General features: G+C 39.7%; 1 protein-coding gene across 3 annotated transcripts in view; it reads left to right on the top strand.

The window, feature by feature from the left end:
- The first annotated feature begins 535 nt into the window (after nt 1–535).
- Nucleotides 536–18,621, top strand: part of NOL4 (nucleolar protein 4) — a 244,731-nt gene continuing 226,645 nt past the window's right edge. For all 3 annotated transcript variants that reach the window (XM_026647338.1, XM_026647337.1, XM_026647336.1), the window contains exon 1: nt 536–802. In XM_026647338.1, coding sequence (XP_026503123.1) covers nt 536–802 — 267 coding nt within the window. The remainder of the gene's footprint in view (nt 803–18,621) is intronic.

The raw sequence follows: 18,621 nt of genomic DNA, 5'->3' as shown, positions 1-18,621 counted from the left end.
CTTTGAAAAAGCAGCGAGGGCTGGCTGGGGTGGAGGGTGTTTTTTCACCTGCACCATCCCCGGTGCAGCCGGGTGGAGCTGATGCATGAGAGAAGAATACGAGTCAATATTCTATTTTCTCTTTTTGTTAAGCCAAGGGATAGGATTTTAATTATTTATAAATCAAAACCCTCTGGATAGACGCTACTGGAGACATTGGGATAGTCCTGCCTTGCACAATATTGGAGGGCGATCACGTACAGTAGAAGGATAAGAGAAGCCTCTACGAGACCCGTTTGCCTTCTGTGATCCGGCACAGTTAAAAAAATGAACATTGCTACACTATTGAATTGATTGCTAGCCCCCTACCCATCCCCCCTGCCCACAACAAAAACAACAACAAAAATCAGCTGGGATCTGCTCGCACCGGGACCTCCTCATTCCATCTTGGTGGTGGATGCATTTTTCATGAGCACTAGGTGAACAGGTGCAAAGTACGTTTGGAAGATCCAGGCACGGCCCGTTTTGTAGTGTGTGTGGTATCTCGTAGGAGATTATGGAGAGCAGCGACCGGGACATGTACCGCCAGTTTCAAGACTGGTGTCTCAGGACTTACGGGGACTCGGGGAAAACCAAGACGGTGACCCGTAAAAAATACGACCGGATCGTCCAGCTCTTGAATGGCTCCGAATCGAGCTCCACGGATAATGCCAAATTTAAATTCTGGGTCAAATCTAAAGGCTTCCAGCTCGGCAATTCGGACGAGGTCAATGGTGCTGGTGGAAGAGGGAAGCAAGTGCTGTACGTGCCAGTCAAAACCACGGTTAGTAGAGAATTGTCTTCCTTGTTATATGTCGACAAATGCAGCCTATAGTGGGAGAGAGGACAGCCACAGTTGGCCCGTTTCTCTCTTTCCCCCTAAGTCATCACCATGTTGTATTTGCATGTCACATTATGCACAGGTTAGGGCTTTGTGGCCCTTTTTATTTAAAGCGATCATGCACCCCACTGCCCCCCCTTCCTCTATGCTGTTATTTGGGGGGGGGGGAGGGCTATTGTCCCGGCCCTTTAGCTGTGTGGTGTCTGTCGCGTGTCTTGCCATTCTATAAAGGCCACACAATTACGATTACAGCGGCACATTTTCATAATATACTATTGCGATCGATAGGGCACGGTGTATCCTTACTGGCACAAAGCCAAATGTGGCGCCGGTCGTTTATTTGGGGGCTTCCCCGGGATATCGGGTTTTTTTATTGTTAGACCACAGCCCCTGAGACACAGAGCAGCAGGGATATGCCTTGATGACTCTGGAGCGTTGCTATTTTATTAAAGGAGGCGAGGAGAGGATGATCAACAAAGAGAGGTTTCCACATGACCAAATGGTAGATTTTGTTTCTCTTTCTGGGATTGCTCAAGTCTCACAGCTATAAAGCTTAAACTCAATTGATGCCATCCAGTAGTAGCACCAGCCTTCCCAGGATCTGTATCTGAATAGCTAGACGCAGTTCTAACAGCGGCGGAGCTATTATGCTTGGTGGTGGCAAGAGCTACAGAATTTCCTATTTAAGAAGATGGGAACTATTGGCTACAAGTAGGTTTGCATATTGAACTCTTTAATATATCATTTCCCCCCTCTAAACTACCCCAGGGAATCTAGATTCCTTATTTGGGGATCTAAAGATGGAAACACAGGCAATCTTTTATTTCTGCTTTGGCATTTTGGTTTGATAAACAATATTTTCTTTTGCATTGAAATCTCATCCTGGGGTAATGAATATGCTCCTGGATGGCATAATACAGAAGGCTTCTTGAAAAGTATTCTAGGTTTAATTACAACTTGTGTTGCTGGGGAAAATCTGGAGATTCTGTAGAAGTATCTTCTTCAAAGTATTAATAAATCAAGGCATTTGGGGTGCTAGTTTATATTTGTCCTCTTTCTAATCATCAAAGTAACTGTTGTCAGGTAGTATAGATGTGGAATTAATTTTGTAAAGGAGTTAAAAGGCAAGCCATAGAGAATGTTCTGAGCAATGTTTATGTTCCCTCCTTACCTCTTCTATTCACAAAGGGTTCTAGGTCTGCCTATAGGTCCAGGCTTTACATGGAGAATGGCATGTTACTTTTCTAGAGTTAAACAGCAGATTATTAATATTTGATCCTGAGATTTTCTGTAGATCAAATAGATTTTGGGATGGAAATTGAAAATCAAGCATAGAACAAAGGAAAAATTATCTCAAATAGAAGTATACTTCTAGGCTGATTTATTTTATTCTTCCACTAATTGGAGCAGTGTTTTTTTAAGTGTCTTGCATGAAAGATCTTTTATTTCTTATGGGTTTACTTTTCATCACAAGTTCAGAACTGCAAGCAAATTCCTTATTTTGGGGCAAAATTCAATTAATGAACAGTCTGAATAAAAAGGCTAACTTTATTTTTTTCAAGATTTAGTAAAAGGTAGAGCGATTCTGGGCCTTTCAAAAAACAACACTTCTTTATGTCACCAACTTGTACATTGTCTGGCATCTTTACTAGGCCAGGAGGGTTTGGATTTCCTCCCCGCTTTTTGTTGTTCTTGATTTTTTCTGGTCCCTGTGTCTAGAACCTTTCTTGATGTGTTTACTTAAATGTTGGTCTTAATTCTTCTGCTTGCATTTGGAATCCTATGAATATTTGTGTATCTCTCTCTCAATAGACAGATAAATATTATAACCACCAACCAAGCACCATAACAAAAGTAGGACAACAGAGCTACCATAATACAGCCATAAAAACTTGAAGTATTTCTGCATTACATTGAATTATTAAACATAAAATATTAAGTAACAGATCCTGCAGTCTTTGCTCAGGTAAAATGTCCACTGACTTCCATTTGCCTGAGTGTTTGGTTTCCAAAATTTGTTTCACAGAATAAACAAGAAAAGAGTATGCACAGCATTCAGATAGGACTTATCAGTTACTAAAAACAAATGTCATCCCCCACTTAAACACATGCAATCAATTTCATACTCCATTCACATAGGGAAGTAGCATTGTTTAAGCAGATCTGTAGAGTGGCATCTATTTGTTTGATATGTTACTATATGCCAAAGAGTACCAAATGCTCCAAAAGGAGTTGTTTTATATATTATGGGTGAAATCCTGGACCCATTAAAGTTAATGACAAAACTCCCATTGACTTAAATGGTGCTAGGATTTCACTCTATAACTCAAAATTATGTTTTATATAGGAGTAAGCTGATGTTTTCAGATGGCACCCTTACAAGTTAGTATTGTTTAGCTCTCAAAAGCCCACTCTTTCATTCATTTAGTGAAATCCACACTAACTATTGAAGAGTTTATTCATTTCTGATAATTCAGAACTAGCCCTATTGTTTAGTTTTTACTTATGCCATTTTTGTCTTGCTGTCACAGAAATTTGAGCTTCTCCTGCCCACAGAAACAGCCACAAACAGTATCAAAGCCTAAAAGAGTAAAAACTTTCTCCATCACTTGATCTCTCAAGAGGTAGAAGTAATTAATGTACAATTAATCATCAATGGTAATTCTGGCCAGCACAAGCACTCTCTCTGCATTACTTAGATTAAGTTACAATTTTAACTTCAAAATTAAAAAATAAGCAAATAATATGCAACTACGTTGTTAGGAATTATTCTCTCCTTGAAGCTCTAAAGTTTGTTGCTGTCAGCTACAGAGATTTGCTCCTGATGGTGCTGTAATCCACTGCTGCTGGTAATTAGACATCATTACTGCTGCGTTAAAGGGAAAGAGAGAAGGGGAGAGGACAGACTGGGGCTAATTAACTACTTGATTCTAATGAAAGAAAGAGAGACTGATAGCAACTGGGAGGTTGCACCGGAACAGACTAGACATACAACGCAGACTTAATTGAAGCAAGGGTATCTTGCAGACTTAGAGTAGCTGAGGCTTGGTCTACTTTTTGTATTTCATGGGCAGTGACATGCTAGGTTTTGTTCCATTTTTCCCATTGCTTGTTTGGTGAGCATCCCAAAATCACAAGCCTGTTTTAAATATCAACTTAAATATGCAAGCAAGCGGGATATTTAGATAGTTACATGTAGGCTTCTTCTATTTTACTGGCCTGGTCTCCTCAAGAGCAACAGGAACAAATCAATCTCTGAATGTTCACATCGCTCTGTGGTCTAGGAGATGCACTTTTGGTCACCAAGCAACAACATCCTGCAAAACAGCCATTTTAGGTCCAGAGTGGGACAACACACAGTGAAGTATTTGAATACACAGTCCAGCGAACATCCTACTTCTGCTACTTTTCACATTGTTACTGTTATTGTCGTACATTCTTTTTCATTAAGCCCAAGCTGCACTTTATGAGAACAGTGAAATGATGCCTAACTTAAAGGCATTACATAAAAGTATTAAATTGAGAAATATGCCAAATGGCTGACAATAATTAATATAAACTTTAATGGTTGGTACCCACAATCACTTATGAATGTGTAGAACTAATATTACTAGTGTAATATCTTTTTAAACGGTGTAAATGACTGTTATGATTGGTTTCCTTGTGTTCTCTGTCAATCCACTTTGCTGAAACTGTTGCCTGATTAAAAACTGGAGAACAAAATAATAATAATTAATTATCAGTATTATTTTTCTTGGTTTGTGTTATTCCTGGCCAAAAATATGGTTCCTAAAATCTTCCCAGATTTAGAAACTGATAAAAAAATAAGCTAACAAATAATGGGCCAATAAATACCATCAGATTTTAAGCAGAACTCCCCATTTAAATAAGAAATTCTGCCTACAAACTGATTGTAAGATATGCCCCAATGTACAGAATATACTTTGTACAGAAATCTACAGGGACAGAAGCTCAAGGGCTAGATTCTGATAGTGTAAATCTGGAGTAACTGCACTGACTGCAATGGAGTTACTGAATAACTGAAATCAAGTCTTGCCTTCTGTATGCATTTTCCCATATTTTCTTTTATACTTTTCCCACTTGGGACCATAAAACCAACCTTCATTCAAAAACGAAAATATGTTGGCTTTAGTTAGATCCTTAGATCCTGACCCTACAGGAAGATATGCCTTAGCGGAATAATGGAGCTCCAAACAGGCTAAGGGTCTGCACTAATGGATCTGATTACAGGATCAGGGGCTTAAAAATTAAGGTTTATTGGGTTCAATAGACCAGTCTGTATCCTCATTTATCTATTCACGGAGTAATTTCCTGATCTTATAATTTGATGGGTGCAGTTTTGGTTATGAATACTAATATACAAGAAATACATTAAAGAAAAAATTGTTTGTATGTTAAAAGAGAAGGTGACATTGTTACTGTGTATTTTCAATTATTTTCATCTTGTGGGACACTTTATGGCAATCTAAAAGTGTGCAGCGTCATTTCAATACTTTTCTCTTTATTTTTGTAGCAGTTAGTATTAAAGGTGATCAAAAGAGTTTGGAAAATATATGTTGGTAGTGCTATACCCTAATGAACTACCAAAATATAACGTATGTAAGTACCACATAAAGGTGAAACAATGTAATCAAGAGAGTGATGTTGAAGGTTGGCTGTAATTTATCCCAGAGTACACCTGTGCAGTAGTTCATAGTCCTACTAAATGCTTCCCATTTCTCGAAAGCTCCACTCAACCCCTCATATCCTGCGATGTCTTGCTCATTCACCTTCCCCTCACAACCACATCTTTACTCAGCCCTTCACAGCTCCCCATTCCTCTTACCCACTCCCTATATCTCTACTGCCCAGCTTGCTTCCTGGTCTGCTAATGGTCTCTGTGAGTAGTGGAGCTGAGGAATCAGGAAGGCGTACAGGTAGTGTCAGAAAATGGACATAGCTGATAGAACTAAAGAGTTCAGATGATTATTTTTTATGTAGCTCAATTAGACATTCTCTTTATTCATGAAAACCTATGTCATTAAAATTAAAATGTCAAAAGTGGCGTATATTTAAGATGTTGTGTGTGTGTTTATGTGTGTGATATTTTGGAGTTTGTGGTAACTGTGTTTGTTTAGCTAGAATTATACAAAGAAGTGTGAGGAAAAACAGAGCAAATTTTCGAAAAGAAAGCATCTGTAAATGTTTCCTCTGTAAAATTAGAAACTATTTTATTTTAAGATTAAATACAAAATATTGTTGTTCTTTGAATAGTGTGCCAAATTTAGAAACCAAATTAAATCACTTCAGTATGAAACAAGAATTTTAGTCTTCCTGTACGTGTAACTTTATCTGAACAAAAGTCACTACTGATATCTCCATTTTATACATATTTATACATACAACATACAACACAGTCAGACACCCACTGACCTTATAAAAAATTAATCACCCCAATAAAGAGCCAACATCTGGCATGAAAGTCCAAGTCTGTAACACAGTTCTTGGTCCCCATTTTTCTCCAGCAAATGTCTTGTAGAAGCAGCGTTCCAAAAATAAGTTGCCAGTTTAATTTATGCAAAATTTTGGAACTTTGCTTGGAATATTAAATTGGAGAAAGTGGACTTGATTCTCCACTGTTCTTTGGGCATTAAGCCTACACCAAAGTGCAGGAGGCAGCTGATGAGAGTTGGCACAGCCAGAAGACAAAAAGAAGAGCTAGCTGGCAGAGGAAGCAGCACAAATGGTGAAGAGAAAATTGTGGAGGTATATGGAGAAAGATTAGGAAACATCAAGAGAACACTGAAACTCCTGATTCTACAGCTCAGATTTACCTAGGTGGAGAGCCCCTGGCAGCAGAAAGTTGGATGCGGTGGCACAAGGCACCACAGAAACTTCATTCCTGAGTAGCTTGCAGGCCAACACAGCTCTCAAAATGGGCAGCATTGACAGAACAACTAGCGTGGCTGAGGGATGTATTGATTCTGCAAATCTCGTAGGGACCTGCCAGAAGAAGATAAAGCTGCCTCTGACTGGTGAAGTCCCTGAAGGAGGGCAGATGGCCAGGTTGGTACATGCCTGTGCAGTTTGTGCTACTCTCTACTGGCAAGAGTGAACCTGATCTTGCACCCTTTTCACCTAATACTTTTTACCCTATTTAAGTAGATGAGCATCTACTTTTAAAAGACCACTTTTAAACAGGTACACTGAGGTAAAATATCCAGATAGGCAAGGAACACTTGCCACAATTAATGATGTTGGGCATTCTTGTACATATAAGGGACCTTGTTAAAGGTCACCATTTCTTTGTCTGATGAATGGCAACTTCCTACGCATTCATTTCAGTGTGAGTTTTATGTCTATTAGTACAGGGTTCTCAACACCTAATCCAAAGTTTTGTAAATTGAGTAACTTGCCATTTGGAGATATATATGTATAAGGACTAAAGACAGTCCCCTAAATTTAATATAAGATTTGAACCACTAACTTGTACCTGTGAATACATATCAATTTAAGGGACTATCTGTAGTGGAAATTTTAGTTAATAAATCTAATCTATAGCAGAGTTCACCTTAAGCAAAGACTTTTTTCCAGACATAAATGTACAATATGAACTTTGGTCATTTTTATTAAATGACCTATTTGAAACTAGGCTGAAATTCATTCAACCATTTTCACTTGAGAGGTTGTAAATGAGCTCCATTGGGAAATGTCAGGAAAGAATTTTACCAATAAATTCACTGTCTGAAAGTTTTGTAAATTGTTGTTCCCCAAAACTCTTTGATTTAGCAGCAGACTAGCAATGCTATTACGCCTTGGCTTCCTTTAAAAAAAAAAAAAAATTCAGAGAATATGGCCGCTTATACTTGAATCACTCTCACTGCAGACTACAATTTCTAACATGGTCAAATATGCGTTGTGGTTAATCTCAATGTCTGCTAGCCAAAAACCTTGTCACAACATTGCCTGTGAAATCGTGTACGGTCTAAACTCAAGTCAGACACAGAACTCAAGTAGCTGATACTTAATTATAAGCTGCTCTTTTGGTAAAACAGCCATTTTAGTGGTATGTGGAAAATCAAACTTTTAGAAGTGACTTGTATTCTCTAGGCCTGAATTGACAATTAAACAATTATTTAAATACATTAGGAGCAGCAAGCCTGTGGTAGGGCCACTGGTTTTGCCAGACTGCAAGAGCAATCAGAGAGCATGAGAAGTTTCAACTGAAAATAAATGATTTCATTCAAAGGCTTCCCCACTGTAAATGATGAGGAAGTACTTATCCCCGGATTACACTTTATAGGTAATGAAACTGAGGCACTGATAGAAATAGAGGTATAATTAGAAGAGGTGATGGGACAACTTAAGATAAATTGCAGTAAATCGCCAGGGCTGGTACAAATCCAAGAGTTCTGAAGAATTAAAGAATGAAGTAATTAAAATATTAACATTTATCATTTGCCATTAAAACAGCTATGAAACTGGGGGGTGGCCAAAAATCTATAAAAAAGCGGCAAGGATGTTCATAGAAATGATAGACCTGTGAGCTGTATTTCAATACCAGAAAAGAAACAGTAAGAAAATCATTACAGAGTTGATAAGTCCTTAGATGAGCATAACACGATTGATATAAACCAGCAAGGCTTCTGCAAGGGTTAATTATATTTCTCTAGCCTGTTAGAATTCATTGAGTTAACACAATATGGAACTGGTGTATATAACTTTAGACTGTCAAGTCTTTTTATAAAATAATTCAGAAGATGAAACTTAGGGCCTGAGTCTGTTTCCACTGAACTCAAAATGAGTCTGATACTGACTTTCGTGGGAGCAGGATTGGATCCTTGGTAATGATGGCATAAGAGACAAAAAGTCCTGAAAGACTAAATGCTGGTTAAGATATGGGAAACAAAGGATTGGAATAAATGGCAATTTTCAGCATGGGAAGTGATTAATAATGGTAGGAATGGAGTTCAATATATATAATGATTTGGAAGACAGGTGAATAGCAAGGTTATCAACATCTGGTGGGGAGCAGACATGCAAATTATTTAGGTTAGTCAGCTAGGGAGCACTGGGAGGAGAAAAAAGAAGTACCATAAAAAGTAGAAAAATAAGAAATATGGCAGATGAAATTCACTGTAGACTAGTGGAAGGTAATTCACATAGTGTGTCATTGCCCTTTAATCATTGAAAGAAACAATTTAAAGTTTTTGAACACACCTGAGGTTGCTAGATTATGTGTAACTTCTTAGGGAAAATATCTAGGAACTATCTTCTTAATGCATAGTAGGAGTAAAAAAAATAAACTGTTAGATTGTGTTAAGAAGGGGATAGAGACTAATATGGAAATCATATTCTGCTTATTAATTCAGTGGTATACTCTTGATTTTAATAATGTGTTCAATTTGGTTACCTCTTCTCTAAAGGGATATAGAAGAGATTAAAAAAAGTCCAGATAAGTCAACAAAACTAATTAAAGACATGGATACTTCCAAAAGAGGAAAAATTAAAATGACTAGAATTATATAACTTTGAAAGGCAAAGGTTAAAAGAAAGTATGATGGGAGTACATTAGATAGTGAATAATGTAGAGGTGGCCAGTCAGATGCTATTCCATCAGACAGGAATATGTGACAACTGACATTAAAAAGTAGCAAATACAGGCCTGGACCATAGCTTTAAATCTCTGGAAGTTGGGTAGAAAGTCTGCACTGCAGCTCCTGCAGGAATTCTGACTGACTCAATCAAAATTTCTATTGCGGATAATACAGTGGAGTGGCAGCTCCCGGTACTCTTTGGAGAGGTGCAACCTGCACTCCCTTTGTGCCAGTTCTGCTCTGCTGATTGGGGCAGAGCAAAGGACAAGGTCATGGTCCCACCTTCATCCTGTTTCTCCCATCCTCCTTTTGGGTTGCTAGTATCAGTGATAACATTAACCTGAAGCAGTCCTTGACATTGCAGAGAGGGAGGTGTCTTTTTCTGTCCTCTCCCAATGAGCTCCACCAGGGTCAGTCACACTCTGGCCTGTAGAATCGGTAAAAGGAAGGACTATTAGACAAATCTATAACTAACCTGTAGCTCCTCGTAAACTCCCAGCACCCTTCCATTTCCCTCTCTTGTGGTCTGGGTTTCTCATTGCAGAATGCTGGTGGCCCCCTCTTTCATTCTTTCATTTCAGATCTATCTCTACTAGTAGGTTTAATCCTCAGCTAGTAGGTTTCATGTACATATGCTGATATTGGCTGAGGTTAGAGTATAAAATCATTCCATGGCATAGTACTGTGTAATTTTGCCCGGGTATATTATGTTTTGTTTGGGGATTTATTTTACTATTTTCCCTGGAAACATGTTATATAGGCTGCCATGGCAACAAGGACTAGATGGATCACTGGTCAGTTCCAGTATGGCAGTTCCTGTGTATTTGTTTCTGAAGTGATATTAGTCTAGAGGAGGAAAAGAGGTGTTAGCTGTAATGTTCTGGCAATACCCTATATGGGTCAATCCACAGTGACATTGATAGTGACTCGGGCAAAAAGTTTATGATCAACCACCCCTTCAAAGCAAATGTTCCTCCACCTCTGATTAATGGTAATATATGTTATTTCCACCTAAACTTTTTTTGCAGAGCTGCTGTGCTAGTATATTTCGTTGGTGCTGAAATACTATTTAATTATTACTAAGATGACAGGAAAAGGACAGGAACCAGACCAGGATTGTTTGTGAAAAAAATGGCAAACACTAGACACAATTACCTCATTCAAATGAAAGATGATTTCTAGAAGGCAGTGTGGGGTCTTTTCCATGGTGGTAGATAACCCAGGTATCTGAAGGAAATATGGGATGTAGGTGTGCGTTTATATGACATGTCCATTACACTTTTCTATATACAATAAGGGGAAAAGTAAGTACAAAACTCATGCTATTCTCTCTTCACTGGAGAAACTGATAGTTTTTCATATCCTCTTCTGGTAGCTTTCTATCATTTTATAAAAGTAAATCAACAAATTCTACAGCCATTGTTCCCATATGTATAAAAGAATTCTAATCAGAGCAAACATTCAAACCCTTCAGTTGTCACACTTTCTATCAACAGATCCTTCACTCACATACTATGGTGGTAGGTGCCAGTGCAAAACCCTGAGAAAGGCAGACAGAACTCCAAGAAGTATTTTTACCCCCTTTTGCCTGGATTTAGGATTTCTCAACAAGGTTCTAACACAAAATAAGTCTGTAGGGACACACAACATCAAGAGGCTATGCTCATTGCCAAAATCATCAGAGTTTTAACAAGATGTATAATGCAAATTCATTTGGGGACTATAACTCTGCCCATTTGTCCTTGTAATAAATATTGGGACAAATTCTTCTGTTGGTTTTACCTGTGCAACCATACAGGCTACAGACAGTTTGGATTGGTGTAACTGAGAGATAACTTTGGCTCATGATGTGCGTTTAAGGAGTTAAATGTGCATTTAAAAATATAAACCAAAGTTTTCCACCTCTAAATAAAGTGTACATTTTTCCTTCCTAGCTGCTCTTCTGTGTAGCAAATACCAATGTTGTTCTCTCCAGAACATCCTAATTTTGCAAAGAATACACCTGGATTTAGGGTCAGGAGTGTGATAATGAAGTAATGCAACTGTAAATACCACTTTAGCTGCATCCCTGTCTACTTTAACCATGGAGACTATTTTCAAAAAAGAGTGGGAAAATGTGTTCTTAAACAGGAGATAGTGAGCTAGCTTCATGTTTACGAATATTAGGAAGTTTTTTTAAAAAAAATTTCTAGAATTGTAATAGATTAAGTTAGCTTTTCTGATCATTATTTATCTATCTGGGAATTTTACCAAATAATATAACAATATTGAGATGTGATATTAGCGACATCTGTGATTTTTTATATAAGCATTTAACAAATTAACAACTAGCACCATCCATTGCAGTTTGAAAGTAGGCAATAAACAAAGTGGAATGTATTTGTTTAGTTTATAATAATTCATTAATCTTTTAATGAAACTCACTTAGTAGGAGCAGTGAGCAAGCCAGAGGAGGACATATGGAATAATTAAGGAACTGTAACTGTAAGAAGTTGGGGAAGAAGATGAATTTGGGTAAAAGGTTACTAAGGGCCCAATTCTGCCACCCTTATTTGCATGGGGTGAAATTCACCACTGGGAGAGGGCTATCACAAGCATATAAATAACTTCATAGCACAAGGATTATGCACCCTACTTTGGGGTCTTTTGTAGGTCTTTAGTGATGAATAGGCCTAGTACTGATCCTCTGCCTGGGGGTGAAGTTCACCTACTGAGTAGTATACCATGCTTACTCCATGCATAAGTCCATTGATATCAATGAGTGCTGGTGGCAGATTGGATAGTGAAGCAAGGTGTCAACATGATCTATTAAAATAAAATTCCTTATTTTATATTTTTAAGATTAATTTAACTATAATTACCCTACTTACCTTGCCATAAAATATTCCGATGTGAGGGGCTATTGTCTAATAAATGTATGTACCACATGGTTAAAGGGGTTTGATTTTATGTCATTCATTTCAGTGCACACTAAGGCCTGATCCACACTAACCCCCCACTTCGAACTAAGATATGCAACTTCAGCTACGAGTACCTTAGTTCGAACTTACCACGGGTCCAGACGCGGCAGGCAGGCTCCCCCGTTGACTCTGCATACTCCTCTCGCAGAGCAGGAGTACCGGCGTCAACGGTGAGAACTTCCGGGATCGATCCCAGAAGATCGATTGCTTACCGCCGGATCCGGAGATAAATATAGACGTACCCTTACAGGCAAATTTAGCTTTGATGTAATCCTCAGAGTGACCTCACTGAGTTGCTGTAGCTCACACCACTTCTGAATATGGCCTTTATTCGTTGCTTATAACATATTCTACTGTAATTGTCTCAGCCAATCACAATGAAGTGTATACTTACTTCTTATTTATGAAAATCCTCACACTGATTGTTCGAGAGGGTCTGAGTTGGAGAATGGTTCATTGGCTTTAGACTTTTGAACTTTACCTGCATTGAAGCACATGAAACATAGTTTTTTCTCACCTTTCCAACTAGACATTCTCCTCACACACATTTTTTCTGTTTATTTTAAAAGTTTTCTATTCTCCCTCTTCCACAGCTTTTGCAACAGCAGCTCCAATGGCAAACAGTACCAAATTCAGAATAATAGTAATTAAGATAATGAGTTATAAAGTAAATGAGGTAAAAAGTAAGGAAGTTTTCCATATTTTGGGCTATTGGTCTTTAGCCTCAGAGTTTATGAAGCCCAGCATACAATGCTACCTGCAAACGGAGCAATCACAAATTATCAACTACCTAACCACTGGAAATAGAGGGGAAAATTAAGTTTTCCATTTTTCACTAAAGATTTTTCTGCAGAAATTTGCCCTTCTAACAATGAATGCTGCCACATCTTATTTCTAAGTTCAGTTTATTACTCAACAATGCAGTATTATTTATTTTATACATTAGCGTAGCACCCATCATCATAGCAAATTCGTAGCTAACTAGAATGTATTTGCTGCTAATACTCAAAAGTTTTTTTTCTTTACACACATGTGCAAACCTGAATATAAACATGAGGTATACTTTAAGAACATAAGAATGACCATACTGGGTCAGACCAATGATCCATCTAGCCCAGTATCCTGTCTTCTGACAGCGGTCAATGCCAGATGCTTCAAAGAGAATGAACAGAACAGGGCAATTAACTAACTGTTGTCCAGTCCAAGCATCTGGCAGTCTGAGGCCTAGGGACACCCAGAGCATTGGGTTGCATCCCTGATCATCTTGGCCAATAGCCATTAATGGACCTATCCTCCATGAACTTATCTAATTCTTTTTTGAACCCAGTTATAGTTTTGGCCTTCACAACATCCCCAGGCAATGAGTTCCACAGATTGACTGTGCATTCTGTGGAGAAGTACTTCCTTCTGTTTGTTTTAAACCTGCTGCCTATTAATTTAATTGAGTAACCCCTGGTTCGTGTTATGTGAAGGGGCAAATAACACTTCCTTATGCACTTTCTCCACACCATTCATGATTTTATAGTCCTCAATCATATCTGCTCTTGTCTTTTTCAAATTGAACAGTCCCAGTCTTTTTAGTCTCTCCTCCCATGGAAGCCAGTCCGTACCTTCATTCATTTTTGTTGCCCGTTTCCATTTCCAATATATCTTTTTTGAGATGGGGCGATCAGAAATACAAACAGTATTCCAGGTGTGGGTGTACTAGGGGTTTATATGGTGGCATTATGATATTTTCTGTCTTATTATCTATCGCTTTCCTAATGGTTCCTAACATTCTCTTAACTTTTTTGACTGCCATTGCACAGTGAGCAGATATTTTTAGAAAACTATCCACAATGACTCCAAGATCTCTTTCTTGAGTGGTAACAGCTACTTTTGACCTCATCATGTTGTATCTATAATTGGGATTATGTTTTTCAACATATTTCAAATTATTTTGCCTTTATCAACATTGAATTTCATCTGCCATTTTGTTGCCCACTGAACCAGGTTTGTAAGATCCCTTTGTAACTCTTTGCAGTCTGTTTTGGACTTAACTATCTTGAGTAATTTTGTATCATCTGAAAATTTTGCCACCTCACTGTTTACCTCTTTTTCCAGATCATTTATGAATATGTTGAACAGCACTGGTCCCAGTACTGGGGGACACCTGGGGAACGCCACTATTTACCTCTCTCCATTCTGAAAACTGACAATTTTATTCCTTCCCTTTGTTTCCTGCCTTTTAACCAGTTACTGATCCAAGAGAGGACCTTCCCTCTTATGCCATGACTGCTTATTTGCCTTAAGAGCCTTTGGTGAGGGACCTTGTCAAAGGCTTTCTGAAAGTCCAAGAACACTATATCCACTGGATCATCCTTGTCCATGTTTGTTGACCTCAAAAATTTTATTAGAATGATGAGGCATGATTTCCCTTTACAAAAGCCATGTTGACTCTTCCTCCAACAACCATCATCTATGTGTCTTATAATTCTGTTTTTTACTGTAGTTTCAACCAATTTGCTTGGTACTGAATTTAGGCTTACTGGCTTGTAATTGCCAGGATCGCCTCTGGAACCTTTTTAAAAATTGGTGTCACATTACTTGTCCTGCAGAGACTTGGTACAGAAGGTGATTTAAGTGATAGGTTACACAAGGTTATGTACCACTTTGTAGTTTAGGAATATGTTCAGATACAGTGAGATAATAGCACTAATACCCATTTGATATGTGTTGTGTTACCCATTTTCTTCTTCAATTCTTGTCATTTTTGCCTGCAAATTGCCGACTGTCATTTACTAATAGCCATAGATTTTTGTTTCTGTACACTGTCTGTACTTCCAGACCTTGAGGCCTGCTGCTTCTAATTTTGCATTCCAGCCCAACTGCAAGAGCTGAGCGTCAAATGTATGTATCATCTATGGGGAGTAGGATCAGTACACTTGTGTAACATTAGTTAGTTGAACCACTAAGCTGCCTGCATTTTAATTTTTTGATCTTTGATTGGAAAGCATATTATTTTGGTGAGTAACCAGCCTAAGCTGCACTCAAGAGGAGATCTACAAGTGGGCTTCTAAATCTAGGCTACTGTAAAATAAAATTTAAAAAATCAATTAACTGGAGAATCTATTAGGTCCAATCCACCCACCACCATCTGGAGCAATAACTTATCTGTCTTATTATTTATCTAAACAAAATTTTGTACATGATGAGAGTGGAAATATGGTAAATATGCTGATTTTAGTTGAAATCATTTGCATGTTAATTTTATAAAATTTCCAAGGCCAGAATGACTGAATTTAGGAATTACTGAATAACAATACCATTGTAATCTGAAATTTACTGTTTTAGGACCCAATCCTGTTCCTACTGAAGTCACTATCAAAATCCCACTGATTTCAATAGAAGCAGAATTGGGCACTAATACTTCTAAAAATTCTAGGTGGTAATACAAATGGCAGTAACTTGCTCATAATACTACACATTACCACAATAGTATTTGGCTGTCAGCACTTTCATTACTTTTTAAAGAATATACAGGGTCAGATTTTCAGGAGCACCCAGCTTCCACACCACAGAGGGCTTGAGCCATTTTACAGTGATTCTATTCACACCTGGAACTCTTTGGAAGCAGATTAGGATTCTGCTGCGTGCAGCTGAGTCAGTCATGGCTCCCTGGCCATGTGCTAAGGGCTTCTGTAAAGTAGGGAGAAGATCTCTTGCTGCCAAGAGACAAAGAAAATACATCTGTACTCCTCATGATGTACCTATGACACTGGATACCAAATATGCCCATCCCAAAAAGAAACCTCAAATGTGAATGCCCTTAAATGGTTCAGGTTCTTTCTCTCAAACTGAACCAGAGGATCATTATGGGCAACTATTCCTTTCCCCCATATTATTCAGCAAGGATCAGTTATCTCTTCCTGTTATTCAACATCTATTTTTTAATCACTGGAAAAGCTGGTGAAACAACATGGGCTAAAGTATGAATAGTATATAGGCAACACCATCTCTTTATGTCAAAGGTAAACAGCACCATCTCCCAGCATTCTCAATAATTTACTCAAAATTTACACCTGGCTGGCTAATGCTGAATCCAGACAAGACTAAGGAAATACTGACAAGAAGAGAGAAGTTCTGCAGGAAATTCAAAGATTAAGATTACTACCAAAACATTAACTTAGTCATATTAAAACATATATTTAACAGCACAGCCCCCAAAATATTGCATCTGTCATGTGTGTGCCGTGGCCAAGCTATAGTTGCTGTGGGAACCATAATTGAATTTTCTAACTTTTTGCATGTTCAATTTTGCATTAACATACCCCTTTGAATTTATTTTTAGTACTATACTCTAAGGTCATATGCTGCATGTTTTTTCTTTACAAGCATAAACATTTTATCATTTAAAATAAAGCTAAATCCTATATATTCTTTAAATGACTATAAGATCTGCATAGATATTAACAGAAGTAGGAACATGATTCAGGAACAATTACCAAATGTCAATCTGGTTAATTTTTTGTGTATAAAATAAAAATGGGAGTGTTATCATTATTGTCTTTTGAGCATGGTATTAAGAACAAACCTTTACTTGTTATATTGATGTGTTTTCTGGAGCCATTTAAACACAGTAAGAGGAAAGCATCTCAACCCTAATTGGTGTAAAAACCTTGAAATTTCCATAAACAAATATCTAAATTATGCCTAAATTATCAATTGAAATTAATGGGAATAATTTTATTTTTCTTACCTGTGAAACATTCATTATGTGTGACTATGACTTGTGGATATAATGAATGAACTGAGAAATACATATATCTGCCACTGGTTTAGCAATTGGCAGACATTTCTTCCTCCCCTCCCCTCCCCCTATAGCCATATGGTACGGTAAATAAGTGCTATAGGGTTTCCTAAGCTAGGTACAGTCCAGAATTCTTGTTGAAAATATAGTTCCTATACGATAGCTCTTGCATAGTACACAACGTTTGTCCCCTACAAGCACCTCTCCCTGCCTGTGCGTTCAACAGCCGGATAATAACCTAGAAACTGATCTCACACACCCTGTGTTTAGCATACACCTTGGGAGAGAGAGACGACCGGGTGAATCAAAGAGCTTGTTGCTGGCAGCTTAAAAGGGGGCCATATGCCCTGCCTGGCTGCTCTAGTGGTTTTCTCTAGGTTGGTCTGACCCACTCAGGGGGCGCCGCTCATTAAAACAAAGGAGTGGGATTGGGAATGGGACCCTCCCTGTAACATCAGGGGGAGCAGCAGTGTAACGTCGCCGGCCTTTGTGTGGGGCTGACCAAGGCTCCCTTAGAGAGGGGAAGGGGGCTCCTCCCCCGGGGTAACACTGCGGGAGAAGCCGTGGCCCTGGCACAAGGAGGGCATGAAAGTCCGCCCCAAGGGGCTCCGTGTGGCACGAGGGTTTCCCGTCCCAGCATCTGTGCCACAGGCCCCGCTCCCCGGGGGGAGGAAAGGAGCAGCCCTGCTCTCCCCGTCCCCGCTGCTGCAGGGTGTGCCGCTGGGGCAGGGCCAGCTGGAGCCCCGCTGCGGAGGCTGCGCTCTGCCCGAGCCGGCTGCGGAGGCTGCAGCGAGACGCAGGATGGGCCGGGGGCCATGCTGCTCTGGCTGCGTCTCTGCGGCTGCCTCCCCCGCCTCCCGGCTCCGCCACGGCGGCTGCTGGGTTAATTGATTCAGGGCCCGGACTGGCACTCAGGGCCCTATGGGGCGGCGTGGGGGGGAGGCTCTCCCTGCCTCCCACCCCTCCTGTTCCTATAGTAACACTGAAATACCTCCAGCGCCGGCAGGGCTCGGAGGCGCCTCTCCGGATTGGTGGAGTCTCTGGGTGGGGAGGGGAGGGGAAGGGAGGGGAGGGGGGCAGAGCAGGGAGCGGAGCTGGGGCAGGCCCGGCAGCAGCAGCAGCAGCAGCAGAAGGCTGAGCGCATCCTCCTCCTCCCCGCCCCGCACCGCGCCGCGGCCACTCGAGTTCCCATGGAGACTGTGTGTGCAGCAGCAGCACCTGGACGGGCAGCAGCCTGGAGAGATGCAGGACCATAGAAAGGCACCCACCCACGCTGACACCCCAACACGTGCTGCTGCCGAGTGACCCTGACACCCCAACCCTGACACACTGACACCCCAACACATACCGCCACCCAGTGACACTGACACCCCAACCCTGACACACTGACACCCCAACACATACCGCTACCCAGCG

This window comes from Terrapene carolina, unplaced genomic scaffold, assembly GCF_002925995.2.
Source record: "Terrapene carolina triunguis isolate 2854851 unplaced genomic scaffold, T_m_triunguis-2.0 Scaffold58, whole genome shotgun sequence".
Classification (NCBI taxonomy): domain Eukaryota; kingdom Metazoa; phylum Chordata; order Testudines; family Emydidae; genus Terrapene; species Terrapene triunguis.
Note: the sequence above shows the minus strand (reverse complement) of the source record. Positions and strands in the feature narration are given on the sequence as shown.